Below are 18,304 nucleotides of genomic sequence, written 5' to 3' on the forward strand. Positions count from 1 at the left end.
CAAGGTAGTCTGAGCTTTACATTAATTCTAGGGAGTTACAAATGTGTGACTAAGGCAAAAATATTGTCAGGTGAAATCAAGAGTATGGCCAATTTTAGAAAAAAAGACCTGCATTGAGAGTGATGATAGACTATAAATATTAAGAGTGGATTGCTTTTCATCATGAAATGCTGAAATCAATCCTTTTTCATTAGGTGAGAGGGTGGGTCAGATCCAATGGGCTACTAATGGCTGGGCGACACATCAGCTTTTTTACATCAAGTAAAGAGAATAGTCGCCAGAGAGATTCTGGTTTCATGGTAAAGGAGATATAAACCTAATCCTATAGCACCAAGAACGGGTTAAAGAACAACATATTTCTGTGTGTTTGTAGCTGTGACTGAATATGCAAATATGTTTCAGTGTTTGTGGGTTTGTGGGAGCATTATCTATGTGTGTTCATGTAAAATATATTTATACATTCCTGTGTGTCTCCTCTATCCTCTCACATTGATTATTTAACCCCTGAACTATACTTGCAGACAGCAACAGTGAAGTTCAGACTGGGTTTGAGTTATACATTTCTTTCACTGCAACACAATATTTGATCCCTGTAAATAAAAAATAGCGATAGGCTAATATTGTTTTTACATTCAGATCAACCTGTATTCACAGGTTTAAATAATCTATTTGTGTTTGAATGAGACCATGTCAATAAATAAAGGATGAAAATATAAAATACCCAAATTTAGAAACTTCAATTATGATATGAGCCAGAATTCAACATATGTCAACACAGATATGATTTCTTTAAAGAAATTATACTCAGATTGCTTCCCCATAGACTGAGATGACCTCAGGTGCTTGCCATAAAACCTCTCCCCTGTTAACAATGCCTTCTGCATTGTATACAAAGAGCAAGGTTTGTAAAACAGCTTTATCAGCTGGCTGGAACTTCATCTGACACACTCAACTCACCGGGAGCTGAGGTTTGCAACTGAAATTAAAACCAAAAAACCCAAACAGAAACAGGAAAATAAAACAGCTATGAGGTTTTGGAGGAGGGTGAAACCCTGCGGCCTCACCCTTGAATCTGCAGCTTGGCAGTGGACCAGTTCAGCTTACTCTGATCACCATCGTCAAAAGGACTCGACACAAACTTTTAAAAAACATCAGGACGTCAGTCCTAAAAACACATTCACATATCACACACACTTATCTTGGTTGTCTCCCCCACCTCCTCCTTTGTGATTCTCTCATTTGATACTGAAATATTGAACAGATATTTGGACATTTCTTTTTTCTCTATTCATCGTGACCCTCTCAATTCCCTTCTATCTCTGTCTTCATCCTTTCCTTCTCCCCTCTTCTTTTTCCTTTTAGCCCACCTTTTGTGGGTTGGTAGCGCGCACGCCCTGCTCGTAAGTGATCCGCTGGCTGATCAGATACTGCGCTGCTTGCGTAGCGGCTGGCGACCCTGTTATGGTAACTTTACGGTTCCGAGTACCAGGAATGAACTCTCCCTTTTTTGAGATCTGGATGCGGGCTCCTGTTAGCTCCTGGTACTCTACCAGCGTTTTCCCTCCTTTCCCCAAAATGGCACCAACCAGATTCTCGGGCACAGCAATCTCAACCACGTCCTTGGCCCCATCTGCCAGCTTCTCTGTTGCCAGTAGGGAGGAGGCCATCAGTGGGGATGAAGCATTTAGGTAACCATTGGAAGCCCCTGTAGCAGCTGCTAGAGAACCCAGGGAGAACCCCCCGAGGCCTGTAGCAGGGTGGCCAGCACTGCTGGAGGCATCGCTGGCGTAGGAGGCCAGTAGGTTAGCTGCAGCAGCAGCAGCCGGGTTAGCACTAGCTGCTACTGCAGCAAGGACCCCAGAAGCAGCTGCAGGGTTGAGGCCCAGGCCCAGGGTGTTAGTGTTGTAGCCATAGCTGGCCAGTGTGTTGAGGGCTGAGGTGATGGCCAGCAGATCATTGCCAGAAAAGCTGGACATGGCGGCAGGGAAGGCGCCCATTCCCGTCAAGCCGGCCTGGCCCAGAAGGCTGGAGGCAGTGGCAGCTGCTGCAGCTGCATTAGGCAGCACCTCGGCCGTATTAGCGTAGGGGGAGCCAGTGGGGTTGGAGTTGGCCACAGGGCCAGAGACGTTGGAATAGCTGATGTTGAGGCAGCTGCTGCTCTGAGGGTCCTCCTGGATCTTCTGCACTATGATTTCCACAGCCTTACGGTTCTGTTCCGGCTCCCCACTGATGGTTACCACTCGCTCCTGCAGGTTGATGCCCTCTGGCTTCTGGGAGAGCTGCACCCAAGCGCCTGACTGCTCCATCACTGCCTTCACTGTGGCTCCACCCTTGCCAATGATCAACCCAGCTGTGCTATTGGGCACGATCAGTTTGGCCTGTTGAGAAATAGAAAGATTGAAGTAGCAATAAAAGGTAACAGGAGAAAGATTTAACATCATAAATGGCTGACAGAAAGAGGGATATCTCTCACTGAGTCAGAGTACTACACCAGGCCCTGCTTTACTCAGCGATTTGTTAATCCCAGGGGTTTAGGCTGCAGCTGCCACACGGCTCTGTCTAGCTATGAAAGACTGTAGGTAAAAATAACCACATACCCTCACATTTTCCTGACCCTACCAGACTGTGGGTCATGGCCCAGAGAACAAGTAAGACTGACAACTTATAAACAAGGTGTTCTGGAAGTGAACTGTTTCTTCCACATAGTGACCACACACCCTCATGACCCTATTGACAGTACAGTATCTCACCTGTTTGACACGGTCAGGGTTGACGGTGGTCTGTGGCTGCAGTATGCTGACTGGTTCGGGTTTTTGGGCACTCTGGGGCATCTCGCGGACCTTCTCTGCAATGAAGTTGTGGACACCATTGAGGGCTTCGACTGTACCCTGTATCAGACAGACACGTTCTGTTGTTCCTGTGATGAGAGAGGAGGATAAGAAAAACAAAAGTGATTAGTTACCATAAAGTGCATATTTGGCGAGCAGTTTTAAGGGGCTTGCTATGGGCTGGACAAAAATCTACATTTCTATTAAGATGTCTTGGCAATGAAAAATGTTCCTTGACGTTTCACAAAGAGACCAAATTACTAAGCTATTCCTCGCTTCCTCCATTTACACAATCAACAGAGGAACAGCTGAAAGAGAGAACCGTGCTTGGTTAGCGAGCCACAGGGGGGAGAAGGATTCCTCTTCAATGATGTAACTCTTTCAGTGCTGTAACACTGAGCCTGTCCTTGCCTTGCAGCTCTAATAGACTAAACACACACTTGTTCCTCCTCTCGGCTTTTTTCTACACCCACATTGACGACCCAACCGGCATTCCGTTGCCATGGTTAAGGGGCCGAGCCGTGGAAACAGGTGATGCAACAGCGAGTCCTTTATTCTTGCTTGCACAATTTTTAAAATACTCTCCCTTTTGTATTAACCTTTCTGCCTAGCTCTCTTGAACATTTTACTGTTCTTTGGCTGAAGTGAATATGAAATGTCTCCAGGTTTTCTTAGATGACTTAACCACCAGCATAAATCTGACTCAGTCAAATATTTCAGTGAGGGTAAAGTTCACACTCTCCCATCTCCCGACTGAGTGAAATGTGTAAATGGGAAAGACCAGCTGATAAGGTGATCTCATCTCTGAGAAGCACTGCTCTACTTCATCGTTGGCATTTCCATTTCTAATTCAACTGAATCTCAAATTACAAGATTGGGTGGCACACATCTGTCCTCCAAGCCATTTATCAGCACTCAGAAAATGCCACAATGAATGCAGGGAAATTAGTCAAAGTCAGACCTGATTGGCTTTATGCCATAGACATGTATGATAATGGATTTAAGCAATCAATAGGTCAGTTCAAGCATATCAGGAAAAAGCAGTAGGAAACTGACATTTGGCAAAATGGAAGAAAAGGCAGCTGACTTGCAACTGACCTCATTTCCTATTAAGTTGTTGATAACAGACACACAATCCTACATTGTACACAATGCACAAAGAACATTAAATAAAACTGTTGGAAATATGGGTCTTGCTCATTTGACCCTATTTCTGACTGTCACCTCATTTTTACTAAAAGTGTACAAAATAAACCAAAATACAAATCCTACTAAAGGACAAACAAGCAGGTTAATAATGAGATCTCATGAAGCTTCAGACAGAAACATGGGCAGCTTGGTGTTATTGTGCTGCACCTGCCTGTGATTCTGGAGGTGACTAAGTGACAGACAGACAGCGAGTACAGGCACTTGACCTATTGAAGATCTTTTTGTCATCACATGCATTTATCATAGAATATTAGTACTAACATTTCAAAGTTGTAACAGATACAGGTCATTACATTAATCACATGCTCAAAGCTTTTCAAGCCGCTGGAGGAAATGGTAAAAAGATATTAATTAGTGTGTGTAAAATGCTGGTGTAAATACAGCCAGGATACAAACAGGCACAAAATCTAAAATATGAAGAGGTTGGAGGTAACATGTGCAAAAAACATAAAAAAAACTGGGTTTGCAGACTGTGATTTGACCTTAGTCAGACTTATTGGAATTTATTTAGACTGAGCAATCTCTTTACTTGCCTACCTACCCCTATGCAACAAATTATAAAGTGATGTAACACATCCTTGGAAGACATATTGCCTTGAGCAATCATTGCTTTTTCTTCACTTTTCTGAGATTCATGGCTAGATGAGGAAGGAGTGACAATACTGCTTCCAGACCAGTTTATCAGCTTTTGTCTCGGATGAGAAACCATTAAAAGGACATGAAACTATCTGAATTTTAATTTTTATTCCCCACCTGTATCACTTTCTGAATTGCTTGCATCAGCCATTTGCCTTCTGTCTCTCTTTGAAGGTGACACATTTCTTAATAAAAGTTCTGGGGTGTGAGTTGCAGTAAGAGTTAACTTGTCCTCTTGTTGGCAGGAGGGGAGAGAAATGTGTCAGCGCCCCTGAGAGCACACATCTCAGCCTTCAGCTTTTCCCTGAGAGCAACCACTCTCAGGTCTTCTGTCCTGATCCTGAAGTAAGAAAGTCTCAATATCTTTGCCTTGTTGCCTGAGTTTTTCTGAGTTTTTCGTCTGCCTTTGCTTGTCCAAATCTTTTCTCTGATTTAGCTGTTTAGCTGCCACACATAAAGTCTCACCCATAATTACTGTCATCACATCAGCAGATTTTTAAAGTAATCATTCACACTACAAATTGAGTTGAAATGTTTTTGTTGGAAATCCCAGAGCTGAATATATTCATCATGTCACATTGCTGCCATATGGCATGCGTTTTCTCAAATGTAAACACTGAAAGCTGTGACTTTTTTGTAGCATACCATTTATATCCACTAAATCAGAAGCAGTCTCCTGGACACCTTTTACATTACATCACACCCTGACCAGAAGTTCCAAACAATTCCAACCTTTGAAAAAGACAGTAAACACGCGATGCTTATCATAGACGTTTTCTGGCATTCAGTACAGACAAATAAGCCATTAAATTATAGACTGGTTTGCTTCATGTATCTGTCAATGTCATAGCTGAAAGTCCATCACTTACTATTTTCCAGCCTATCCCCAGCCTGTCAGTGGCTCTCAGCCCAAAGGACGTTGGTTGATCCTAAATCTTTAAAAATGTGCTCACAATAATGTAGTTCTTTCTTTTATTCTATTAATTTCCTAAAACAGCCAGCCACTGTAGGTATTAGCAAACATTATTCAAACTGGAGGAAATTTCCATTGGTTTAGGACTATTTTCAGTCGTGTATTATTATGTATTATTACATGACTAAAATACATATCAGAAATAAAAAAACAAATATGTCAAATAAATCACATTGTACGAGACACAACTAAAACAAGATGTGAAGTGGAAAACAACTGGTGGTCGTATGAGGCTGTTAACTCAATTTCATGTGAGGACATCTCGCCGTGTGGTGGGCGAGGCTGTGCCATCATTTCAGCAAGGTGAGCGCCGTACTAATTCTAAGTGTCACAAACACCAACATGCAGAATTCAACTGCTAGATTTTTGACTGTAGTGTTGATGGATGCAATGTACCATGATGCAATGTACAACATATATGGTGGAGCTACACAAAGCTAATATAATGAATAGTAGTTGTGAAGGGTGGTGTGATGATTCAGGGACATTTTGTGAAACGAACAAACAGAAAGAAAGAAAGAATCCATTGAAAAAAATATTTTACTTGCTATGGGGAACTTCTAAAATATGACACTGACTGTAATGTTCCAAAGTCACAGTTACTGATGCAAAGTGGTATACGTCTTGTATTATTTTCTGTTAGCAAAAATGGCGAAGCACATTAACTTTTTGTTTACTCACTGCCAATGTAGTGCGACATTAGTGATATACCTGCTAGTAGTATTTTATGGAATTGCAACACATTATGAACACAAAAAAATTTGATAGTTGCACTGTACAAGCATTACTCAAAATTCAACTGACAGGTGTGCTAGGAACTAGTTTGGGGAGATCAGGGCTCATTATTTAAAGGGGTATTTCAGTGATTTAGTGTTGCAGTAAATGTGTTGGAGACTTCAAACACGGATTAAAAAAAGAATGGCAAAAATCTTAGATATCCAGACTTTTAGTTCCTACATGGGGTCAAGCCCTAAAAATGCTAGGTCTTGCATTTCCCATAATGCAACTCTGTAGCGTCTTGCATTAGACCCTCACTGACTTGAAAATGGCAACAAACGCCCTCCAGTTTGTAAAATTTGTAGTCTCTAAATCTATGATTATATCATAGTACAACTCCTTATGAAAAGTAAACTGACCTCTACTAATGCCCTTTTAATCAACTAGCCTTTGTCAGTCACAAACAAAATGCAGCAGCTGTTTAGCTGCATCAAACATTGTGCTTACAGATCAGGCAAACAGTGAGGCTTGCTCTCCAACACAGCATTAGCACCATAAAGCAGAACAATGAATCAGAAAACTACAGTGTAGTACAACAACAACACTTCCTGGTCACCAGAAGAGTTGTTGCTCACTGAAGGCACAGACATGAATCTCGAGAAACAGAAAACTGCAGTTACCATTAGTCTGAAATCCCCGCCCATATCATCCTGGACAGAAGTGATACTGTCTAATAGGGAGCATTACTGAGTATATACTGCATATAGAGATACAGCTGAAGAAGTGTGCATTTGCTGCAGTTAGTTGGCCTGCTTGTTTTTGAAGGAAACCTTATACTCTATGAAATAGTGGTGTTTTCCAGTATGAGGTCACATATTGTGATTGATATTTTAATGATCAGATAATGGAAAACATACACAAGTGCTTCTATGACATCACAAGAGCCTCATCTGTTTGGCCAGCAGCACATAGCAAAGGATTTGAAGTTTTGTTTCTAAGTTTATGTTCCAATCGTGAACTCCCACGGCTCGCTCTGCAGCTGCTTAAATATGCGGATGTGTGTAAGTAGGTGTGAGTAGGTGTGTGTGTGTGTGTGCTGAATGCACAGTACGAGTAGGTGAATGCATAGTGTGCTGCATTTACGGGGGCTCGAGTAATCCATGCTACAGTTCAAATGGGTTCAAACCAAATAATAAAAACAAAAACAGTTAGTGCCATTGTGTTAGGAGGCAAACATGCAAAAAGAACATTTTAAGAGAACTATGATGTCATCTTATCTGGCCTGAATTCTCCCAACTACCAGGAACCAAATCTGAGAGAAACAGTGCGTGGGGAGGAGGAAAGAGGAAACTTGGCGTGTGTTGGAGCAGCTTGAGTACAGCTGGGAGAGGGGTCATGTCCATAGAGAGAGATTGAAACAAGCTATTTCTGGGCCTGCCCCCCTGTCCCCTCGCTCACATACAATCCATGCATCATCCACACCCTTCACTATCTGTGATCATCCATCTCAGTCCACCACAGCAGGGCCCAGTTGTACAGTTCCCATCAGGACCTTTGAATTCATGGTCTCATGTCTTACACTGACAAATGGGAGATGTGAGGTGGGTGGGAGACTCAGACTGAGCTATCACAGAGGACTGCAGAAGAAAATGGCTGCATTGGTTGTTGTCCCTTGATTTCTCTAGTGTGCGATCGTGCTGTAGTTGGAGTGTGCTCAGGCTGCCACAGCGGGAGAGATGAGGGCATGAACTGTGTGTAATGGCATTAGCATGCTATATTAGCCCAAATGGCAACTGATTCAACAATGAAGGAAGGCAAACCAGATGCAGCTGATAAGTTTGACATGCTTGCCACTACAATTCAGGAAAGGGATTTTTAATTAGCATCTATATGTTGCTGTTACAAACTTCACCAAGCAGCCAGGTTCAACTATTTTTTTAAAGTTTAGCCTCTATTGACTTCTGAGAAAATGATACTCGTAGCCATTGTGGAGTGTACAGTAGCAGTCGTTTCATTTTACTTGTGTGGGCCAGAACAACTACCCAATCAAACTCCTGCCAGCACCCTCTCCCTGAACTCCTCTTCTCACTCATCACGATAATGAGAAGGGGGATGGGCAGAGCAGGTGGTGGCCTATGAACACATTGACAATCCAAAGAGAGAAATAAGGATACATATCACTCCTTTCATTTGTTCCTATTCCAATGAAGTAGTCATAATTCATTCCCTTAAACATAGTTGGCCCTTGTGTATAGAGAATTTCAAGCCCTCTGAACACACATCCTTTCATCATGGCAAACAGAAAAACGGTGCAAGAAAAAGTACATGAAAAATATTTGCCAGCACATCTTCTTTTCCTCTCCCCCTGTGCTCACTGATTCTCTGCCATGGCTCAGTCAGGCCAATATATCACATGCAACTCCCAACAGAACAGGTCAAATTCAAACCATGTTGTGTGTTATTCTGTAGTGTAATATTTTGCGCTCCAAATAATATAAAGACTCTTTTTCAGATGAAGTTGCAGAGGTCACAGGACACCTCTAATAAAGAAGATAGCCATTATGATAGAACATTCTGTTGTTCTGGGAACAATCTTTCTCTGTCTTGCTATTATATAGTGGTAGTTGCTTGAGGAAATCAGTGGACTGACTGTCAAGCCCAGTCTCACGCCAAAGCATGTAACAGACCCACTGATCCACTAGAGGATAGCATGTTAATGTGAAGGTTGGCCTCCCCTCCACATGACAAGAACATGAATGAATGCGCAGTACCAGGAGACCAGGATTCAGTTCCTGTGTGAAACCAATAGTGAGTGATTATTTTAAGGAAGTAGCTATTTTAAGCCAAGCCATGATCTTATCCTAAACATAACCAAGCAACCGAACCAAACTTCAACAGTCACCTGAAATGTTTCTCAGCAAGCCTTCATTTGAAAGTGTAACCACTCATTGCATATTTATTATTGATAACTAGACCGCGGAATGAGAAAGTGTTTTCATGCCTAGGCAACGCAAAACATGACATGGTGGGCCGGCGGGTGTATTACAGCCTTTGGCACGATACCGGGTGAACACTGTGAACACTATACTTTAACAACATCTATAATATTTCTTACATGCATACAGTATTTTGTGCTACTCATATTTCATAGGTCACGTGCACTGTTACCAATTCTTATCTAAAGAGCTCATAAATAATATGTTCTATATATATATACAGGAAAACATACAACACTACGCAGGGATTATTTGCTTGCAGCAGTTACCACAGAAAACATCTGGACCTAATAAGCAGCGAGACGCTCAGCACCTGTTATTTTTCAGCAGGTTGAAGCCTCCTCTGAGGCATGAAGGACAAACACCCAGACTCCTCTACGACTCAGGCGTTTGTATTTGGAGGATAAGATGGTTCAGCTTTGACCTCCATATGATAAGGGTCACCGAGCTGCACAAACGTCCTTCTCCTCTTGCCATTTTTTAATAAGACTATCCAGCACAATTAATAATTTTCATGTAGGCTATGCATCCTCTGCATTACAGAATTTGTGCTCATATTTGCATGGGGGTTAAAATGGCAGACTCATGCAATTTTTCCAGACAAGTGAGACAAATATGAAACCGTGAATATTGTTAAAAAGAAAAACCTGCAACCTGCTAGCTAAAGCAACTTAATTGAAGCTGAAATTGCCTGCACACTTGAATGCTGTAACATATATGCGCATGTTTGTCCCTCAAGGCCATAAGGATAATCAAGTTCAAAGTGTTTACGATTGGTGTGTGATTAAAATGGACTGCAATTACTCATGGGAAGCCAAATGAAGAGGATATATCAAATGTTCTCTTGCACCAAAGCATCACTCCTTCAGCTGGGTAATGAGTCAGACGACTCCTCTCATATATATAAGCCTTTATGCTCATCGATTTTAATTACCAAGTGTCCATTCTTACCTGGGTAGAAGTCTTTGGATTTGGACAGCTTAATGGTGGCACCCGTCTCTTTCTGCAGTTGTACGATGGTCTGGCCGCCCTTGCCAATTATAGAGCCGGCTGCATAGCTGGGGATCAGCACCTTCAGGAAGTACTCACCCTCCTCTGGGGGAGAGACACACAAAGTGGGATAGGGTCACATCTCATAAAGTAGCTCTGCACATCATCACATACACCACTGGTACCCAACCCCCAATACTCTGAACAAGCAAAACTTTGCAATGGGAATACATAGCTTTGACATATATGGGAAATAACATAATCCTGTGTCTGTACTCCTCCGGTAAAGGAAAGGTATTTTTTGCCTTTTGAGTTCTTTCAGGTTTTCAGTGCATTCACATTTTATCAGAGATTGGTGACATGCTCTGTGTCCTGTCCCAGATTTCTTGTAGAGTAAATGATGACCTCCTTTCCAGTTTGCAGAGGTCTAATTTTATCTGTTTCAAGGAGTTTTAGCCACCTCTGACTGAATACAAAGCCAGGTCCAGTGTTTACTAATCACTCTTCACACATGAAGAATAAGAATGTTGAATTAGCATTCCAGTCTGAATGCAAAGACAGACACAGCCTGTATTTTCTGAGGAAGAAAGTTACACACAGAGGACTAAATGCAAACACATGAAGTCATTATCCATGCAGTTCATGAATGCTACTACGGAGTGATCCTTCTTAATTAACAGACGTGAGAAGAACATATGGGAACCAATCCCACAGATTTGTTCAAAGGCTATACTGCCAAGATGGTCTAAATCTCCTCCATTTTGGAAGGGGCTTCTGTGGCTTATAGTGGCTTGTAGCAGTCAGTGATTGACAGCACGTCAGTTTGTAGAATTTGCAGCCAGCCATTTGCAGACATGTTTCTCCTTTTCAGTTGTGAAGTTCCTTTTCCTACAACATTAATTAAGAATTAATCAGCATCAAGGTGGGCAAAGTGTCTGTCCAAGAAAAGCTTGATCACAATGAGTACGCTAATCTACTAAAAAGCACATATTGAGCAAAGACCCAAAGATAATTAAAGAATCTGCCAACAACGGATCAAAGGTATTATATTTACTGTAGAGGTGTGGCGCGTCCCACCGAATTCCAACTATTATATCGATGACATCATGGTAGACACTTGGTACAGGTGCGTTCTCAGCTCTGCTACAAATAATCCCCTCTGCATGCTGATCTCGATGCAATGACGTCATGTTCGATCCTTTTCAGCTGCCTCAAGGGTGACGTCACTCGAGCGGGCAGAGATGTAAAAAGGCACCGTCCATCTCCGTAGAACGAAATATCTGATACGTTTTCAAGTGTAGAGTGATGCAGGCTTTCGATCGCGGACGCCAAAGCTAAATGGTCCGTCACCATGCCACTGTGCATCCTATGTTTTGTGGAGGGTATCGAATGTGGGGGCTCGACCGGCATGTTGGGGAGGAAAGATGGATAGATGGAAGTCGACCGCCCTGCACTGAGACCAACCTGTTGCCTCAGTAATGCTCTCATTAGACTCAAATGTGAATGAACATGGCACTGTGACATTAAGGAATTTCACAGCCTAGATGTTAGCTCTTCTCCTTATTGCATTAATATGCCTCTCATGTTCCATTCAGACACAGGCTTGTTTTCGTGCACATCACCCATAACCAATTGTTCTGACAAATATACAGACAATGACATGATTGTTAATGGAATTCACTCTTGATTTAGTTTAATTAGCTATGGTTTTGGAGAATCCCAGAACATATTATACCTATATTTATTTGAAAGCACAGACACAAAATGACTATTTACAACACGATCGAAAGCTAGTAAATATGTCTGGTCCTGGTCAATCTGTCATTATTCTGAAAAAAGGGCAAGAGATAAACCTTTACACAGAAAACACATAACAAGCTGTGTTCATCTCTGGCCATTGTCTGATCTTGAGATTTCCATGCTATAGTCACCTCTCCGCTTTTCTCACAATGAATAACAATAAAATGACCTTGGTGGAAAAATAAAGATCATGCATGTCTGACACAGTCACCTTAAAGCTGCTGAGCCTTCACTGCATCGCAAGATATCTGATATCGTAGCCACACTAAGACATTCAACTGAATGATGCTGATTGCAAACATTCAAAGACCTGTTGTTGACAGGCAAGCCAAAACCCACTGCGTAACTTTCTGCTCATCTTCAACCAGAGTAAACCCAGCAGGGGAGGAAGCCACTAAGATTCCCTCCATCGCCCTCACAGCCACGTTTGCTGTCATTAGTCAATAATTAATTCTGTCCTAGTGTCTGAGATCACAGTAACAGGTTTTAATGGCGTCATGTGGTAGAGTAAACATGGCAATCTGTTGCTGCAATCCGCCAGGGAACGGGAGCAGTGGGGCACATTGGGAAGCTGAGCCAGTGGGGTGTTAGTTCAAGCCCCTGCTTCCAATACTGGAAGGAAGGATGGCTTGGAGGAGAGACACGGACGCTGAGCCAAATGTGTTTAGTTAAGTCACTCAAGGGGGGTGGGTCAGGAGGAAATGCCTTGTGACCGTCCTCCCTCCTTCTCACTACCCGTCCAAGTACCCATTCTGCATTTCAATGGACTAACCTGCTGCTGACAGGCAGCAAGGACGATGGAACAAAACTGAGCAATAATAGCCAAATGAGATTTAGGTGTATGAAATCGCATGTAGTCGAGCATGATGGATAAATTCAACAAGTCAGACAAAAAGAGTTTGAGGCTTACCCATTCTGAGATCTGCTGCTTCTCAAGTCCTCTGTCAGATCGCCATCAATGCCGGGGCACAATCTCTAAAGGGGATCTTAACATTAGTCTAGGCATAGGTGCAATGGTAGTGTTGAGGAATGCGGCCAGTCGACTTTTTCACGAGGTCTAATTCATCAGTGGGTGCAGAAAAAGAGATTTCACCGCAGCATCCGAGCCATGCCTGCAGCTGGCCAGAGCCTCAATTGTCTGAGAAAATGCTAATGCAGGCTCTCAGTGTTTTCAGTGAAAGACGGCACGCATTGTTCAAGCCTGCATCGGTTTGAAGGGGGGGGGTCTTCCCTGCCGCATCACCCTTTTCACTGCTCTCATCCATATTCATCGAGTGGCCTGTCCGTCTGCAGCAGCACGCAGGACTGACACCTCGCTCGGCCAATGGGTAGCGTCCTCCTTCCAGCACGTCATGTCCCCACCCCCCGATGCTGGTCCCAAAAAATTGAATTTTCTCCCCTACTCCGCCTCTTTTGACGCAGCACTATAAAGTATGGCAGCCCATTCACTCACTTTTTTTAGTGCAAAGTGACAAAGGTGAAGTGGCTGGGGGAGCGGGCTTCAGCGGTGAATGGGGAAGCATGTAGAGTGACCTTCAATGGTGGCTGAAGAGGTGTATGGATAACATAAGCAGATGATGAGGGAGGTGGAGGAGGAGTGATCTGAGACAGCGTGCCTTACGCCACCCACCCTCCTTTCCGCCTTTCCCCCACCCCCAATCCCTTAGACGGCCATGTTTGAGAGGGCGGAGGGGCTCATCAACCATTGCAAATGGCAGTGCCGCAGAATGGTGGAGGGGGTGATGAAGCCAATCACTACGCCTATAAATCTTACACCGAGAGGTATCTTAAGTGACTGAATGTGTGTAAAAACTGCAATGTGCTTGTGTGTAAGTGTCTGTGTGTGGACACGGAAGGTCCAGCTTCATTTAATAGTGCTTTCTAGGAAATCTGTGAAAAAGGAACATTTTTTTCTGGCTGCTGATTAGTTTCATCATCACAAATCAAACCCTAACATCGTGGCCCATCTGGTTTTGGAACGAATCCTTCCAGAAAATTCTACCAGTCTCATTCACTGAGAGATGCTATAGTATATAGACACAGCCTCCCTGTAGACTCCACTCCCTCTCCCAGTCTATCTATCTCTGCTTTTCTCTCTGCTTTGCTCTGTCTTCATTTCTATCGCTCTCTCTCATTCTCTCTTTCACTGCCACCTGGCAAATTCACAGTCCGCTCACGTCACATCGCTCTGCAAGGGCACCTGTGTCCTTCCCACCAAAAATAAAAAAATATAGCTCACATTCCTGTGCCAACCTTTCCATTAGCAACATTACGAGATCATACCTAATCCCTCAGTCACACAACCTTTTGGAGGGCACATGCTTGCCAGCAACATGGGCTCAGAGTATGGGTAATTAGAAAGAGAAATGAATGAAAGATGTTCATTTTGAGAGGAGAAGGGCAATACTGATAAAAGAGGAGTAATTTCCCTCATTCGGTGTCCACAGCTATGAATGCACGAGGGGCTCAGCTTTGAAAGAGCACAGGCTTTCTTCTCTTTGTTGTAGCTGCCAGTCATGTTAATGATCAGTTCGGTAGGAATAACGTGATCAATATCAGACATAGTCAAGGGGTTAGTGATTACAGGGATGGCTGAGGATTATCAGGCTGTCTACCCCACTGCCAGATGGGCTGTGAATTTGCAATGTTACACATAATGCATGCAGATAACATGAAATGGGAGGTGATGCTAAAACATATTACATGAAGCACAGGGTGACAAGATATTTATAAAACATCTGTTTTGTGTAGTAGTCATTACAAGTGGTAAATTTGCATTCCATGTGAACATATAAAGGTAGCTTCTGTTCCTGAACGCAGCCTGTGGTAGTGTGCTCCAGATCAGCCTCAAAGATTTGCTTTTTCGCTTTCAAATTGGATACTTATCAGAACGACCGGATGATTAGCTGCCATTTCTCCTCTGTGAATCTAATTTTGGTGGGCTACTGCATTTGCTACCACCTTAGAGACAATCTAAGCTAACTTGTAACATGTCTAATTTATTTTAGAATAAAATGGCTTCATTTACAGCGATTTTGGAGGGAATTACTTTTAGTAACTGCATAAACCAGTGGTTCTTTAATCAGTTTAGCCCAAGTTAGCGTGGGCTTAGGGAAGCAAGTTTATTTTTCAATACTCAGCATTCAAAGACTAAGCACAAACTAAATGTCCTGTTGCAAACATGTGTGTTCAGAATTAAACATAAATCTCCCCTTAAAGGCTCAACAAAACTAGTAATTAGTGTTCACACACTGTTCTTACAATATCATATCATATAAATTGATTTGATATAAGAATATACCTGTGGGGGGGGGAGGGTATGTGTGTATAAAGTGGTGTGTAATAGTGTAATACTATTACAGAAATGACAGCAGTAAATAGTCAGAGCTGTCTGTGTGAATTATGTATTTTTACTATTAATTAAGATTTATGCAAATAGAAATACAATTTCACACCGTCTAGTGTTTCATATCACCTGGATCCTAAATGGAAGGATTATGGTGAGGTCTGAATGATGAAAACCCTCCAAGAAGCAGGAACACCGTGTGTCTTCTCTGTTCTACAGTGATTTTCGGGGTGCTAATGGAGGACATATAGGGGCTGGATCTGTACTAAAATAGTGTCTGGTGGCACAAGGGTCCTTATGCGCCTCGCTGAAATTACATTTCTGAGGTGCAGTGGGGTGCAACAAAGACACGCTCATGCTGTTAGAAATAGGATATAAAGCTGCTATCATCGAATGGTGGGGTGTCTGGGATACAGAGACAGACAAAGCAAATTTCAGTAGCATATGGTGAAGAAACTGCCTGTTCTCCACGGACGTCTAATTAACATTAAGTTCCTGAATAAGTGGTAAGTCCCTATGAGCTGCAGACCATAACAATCACAAGCTGAAATAAGATATACAGTAGTTGGCATAATGAATCAGCTGTCATCCTCACTGCAGCACTCCGACATCTTACTGATGAGTAATAGAGCACAGCTCCTTGTTGATTCTATATTGGCCACCACCATTTTCCCTCCAGAACAAAGAAATCAGGATCAATTTGCTAAAATTGTGCTGCAGTGTTTCTGTAGTCTCTCCCCCACATCAAGTAGTTCTCAATATTCTCACTACTCCCTGATTTTCTGGGATGTGCTTGTAACATGATGTGCTTGTAACACGTCCAGATTGTTGCTATTATTGTTAAATACAGTCCATTTACCATTTATTATCCTTCAGTTTAAATGTGAGAGTTTAGCCTTTACTTGCAGGCATAGAGGGAGCCAACCACTTTCCCCCAAAAGCATCTACACCACTCAGCTCTACTCGTTGAGCACTTACATGTTTATAATTTGCATTTTAGTATTTCAGAATTGTAATTTGTCCACTATACACTGTGCTAACTGTTCAAACAGCCTAAATGCTGGTACGGCAAACATCATGACAGGCTAATGAAAATACCAAACAGATGCTGAGATTTGACTCACCCTGCGAACTATAATTAACTTGACTTTGATAGGAATCTAGCTCAGGTAATGTGTGCGCACTCTACTAGTTATAGAGGGTTGTGTGATTTTGCTTAGCTCAACTCAACATGTGTACTAAAAAACATACACTTAGATCCTGTGTGCATTTGGGGTTCATTTTCGGTTGAACAGCCACCAACCAGCTTGTCTTTAACTGTTATTAGGCCATTAAGGTATTATAAAGCTATGGGATGCTGTCTCAGAGGGAGACATGTTTGTACTGTACAAGGGGTGTGTGGTTCCTGAAGTGTAGGATCCAGGAATCACCGGATTCACAGGATGTAAGCACTTAAAGAAACGTGTTCTCTCTTTCTATTTGTTATCTTTCAACATAAGTCTCCTCACATACTCAAGGAAAATGATCATTTATCTTTGGCCTCTGCACAAGAAAGCATTGGGGAATCCCTGTCATAGACAGCAACCAGACACCACCAATTAACACTGACAAACTATAAACTATCAAAAAATACTTCTCCTTTGAAATATTAGAGCAAGCCTGTATGCACTGAGCAACACTTCTCCACTGACTGGCAGACTTATACTTAATACCTCCAGATGTGGAGCAGAGAGGCCATCGGGTTCAAATCCAAAGCTGACCTGAGCTGGGGAGGCCACTGCTCTCCCTGCTGGGTGTTCAGGTTATGAAGTAACAGCCGTACCACCATGGCCACAGTCAGTCTGCACAGGTGCTGCATGTTTTCGCCTATTCTGCAGCCCAAACCTGCCTCTGTGCTGCACGGAGTTTCTTTGCATGCAGTGTGGTGATACTGAAGACGGCGTTTGGCTTCCAAAGGCGCATGTAAAGGCTTCTTCAACAACAGATTTGACTTCATGTGGCAGGGAAACGGCGGATGAGCCGCTTCTTGATGTGTATCTCTCTTACCTCCAATGTTGGTGCGCTTGGTACAGCCGGCCTCCTCCGCCGGAGTTTCCAGCGGTCGTTTGCGGGAGTCCGGGTTATCCGGCTCCATAAGGGGCGGCTGCAGGCTGTGGAGGTTAGGATTTGAGTATATCCCGTTATGGTCCACGGCTGCTCCGCCACCACCGGCCATCATCATCTTTCCCCCGGAGCTGTAGATAGATTTGCGCTGTTCCCCCTCACACACAGCGCCCTCGCTACCACATAGCCTGAAAACGCGCGCCGCGATATGAACGACAAGTTTTTGGGATCTCGAAACGGTCTCAAAGGGATCAAAATGTCAGACAACACCGGGATCAGGGTCTCCTCTTTCCGCTGCCCTGCTACACGTCCTGCGCGTCCCTTACAGAGCTAAATATAAAAATCCCATTGAGTGAAATGCGCTCATTTAACGCGCTCACCGCCGCTCCGGCAGCATGCTCCTTATTGTTGACGCGCAAAACAACCCCGCGCCTAAAGGAAGGCAGCAGAACAGTCTGAGAGCCGATCAGCCATTAAAACAAGTGCAACAGCTTCGCAGAAGCAAGGCGCAGGATCAGAGCTCTGTTAGGTGATCTTCACGTCATGTTCCTCTGTGAAGTCCTCGGTGTGATAAGTGCAGCTGTTGTTATTGTTGCCTTTGTAGTGCAAGAGAAGAGATATAGAGTTTGAGCCCAGAGAGGACTACAGTGCCACTGACCGGCCGAAAGACGAGGCCGAAGCAAAAATCCATCTGATGTGAAGCAAC

At 43.2% G+C, this 18,304-nt stretch overlaps 1 protein-coding gene across 5 annotated transcripts; it reads right to left on the minus strand.

The window, feature by feature from the left end:
* Positions 1–1,358: 1,358 nt before the first annotated feature.
* LOC121617714 (RNA-binding protein Nova-1-like) lies at positions 1,359–17,644 on the minus strand. 5 transcript variants are annotated; one of them, XM_041952920.1, is made up of 6 exons: positions 17,505–17,644; positions 15,730–15,749; positions 12,946–12,957; positions 10,311–10,454; positions 2,751–2,917; positions 1,359–2,378 (listed from the first exon to the last, which is right to left on the minus strand). In XM_041952920.1, exons 1-6 carry the CDS (start codon positions 17,627–17,629, stop codon positions 1,359–1,361), a joined length of 1,488 nt encoding a protein of 495 aa, XP_041808854.1. In that variant the 5' UTR covers positions 17,630–17,644. The 5 variants fall into 5 exon arrangements, with proteins under 5 accessions (XP_041808854.1, XP_041808856.1, XP_041808853.1 ...); XM_041952922.1 differs by lacking the exons at positions 12,946–12,957; positions 15,730–15,749 and having other exon boundaries at positions 17,542–17,644; XM_041952919.1 differs by lacking the exons at positions 12,946–12,957; positions 15,730–15,749 and having other exon boundaries at positions 1,359–2,468; positions 17,542–17,644.
* Positions 17,645–18,304: the final 660 nt, after the last annotated feature.

This window comes from Chelmon rostratus, chromosome 14, assembly GCF_017976325.1.
Source record: "Chelmon rostratus isolate fCheRos1 chromosome 14, fCheRos1.pri, whole genome shotgun sequence".
Classification (NCBI taxonomy): Eukaryota; Metazoa; Chordata; class Actinopteri; order Chaetodontiformes; family Chaetodontidae; genus Chelmon; species Chelmon rostratus.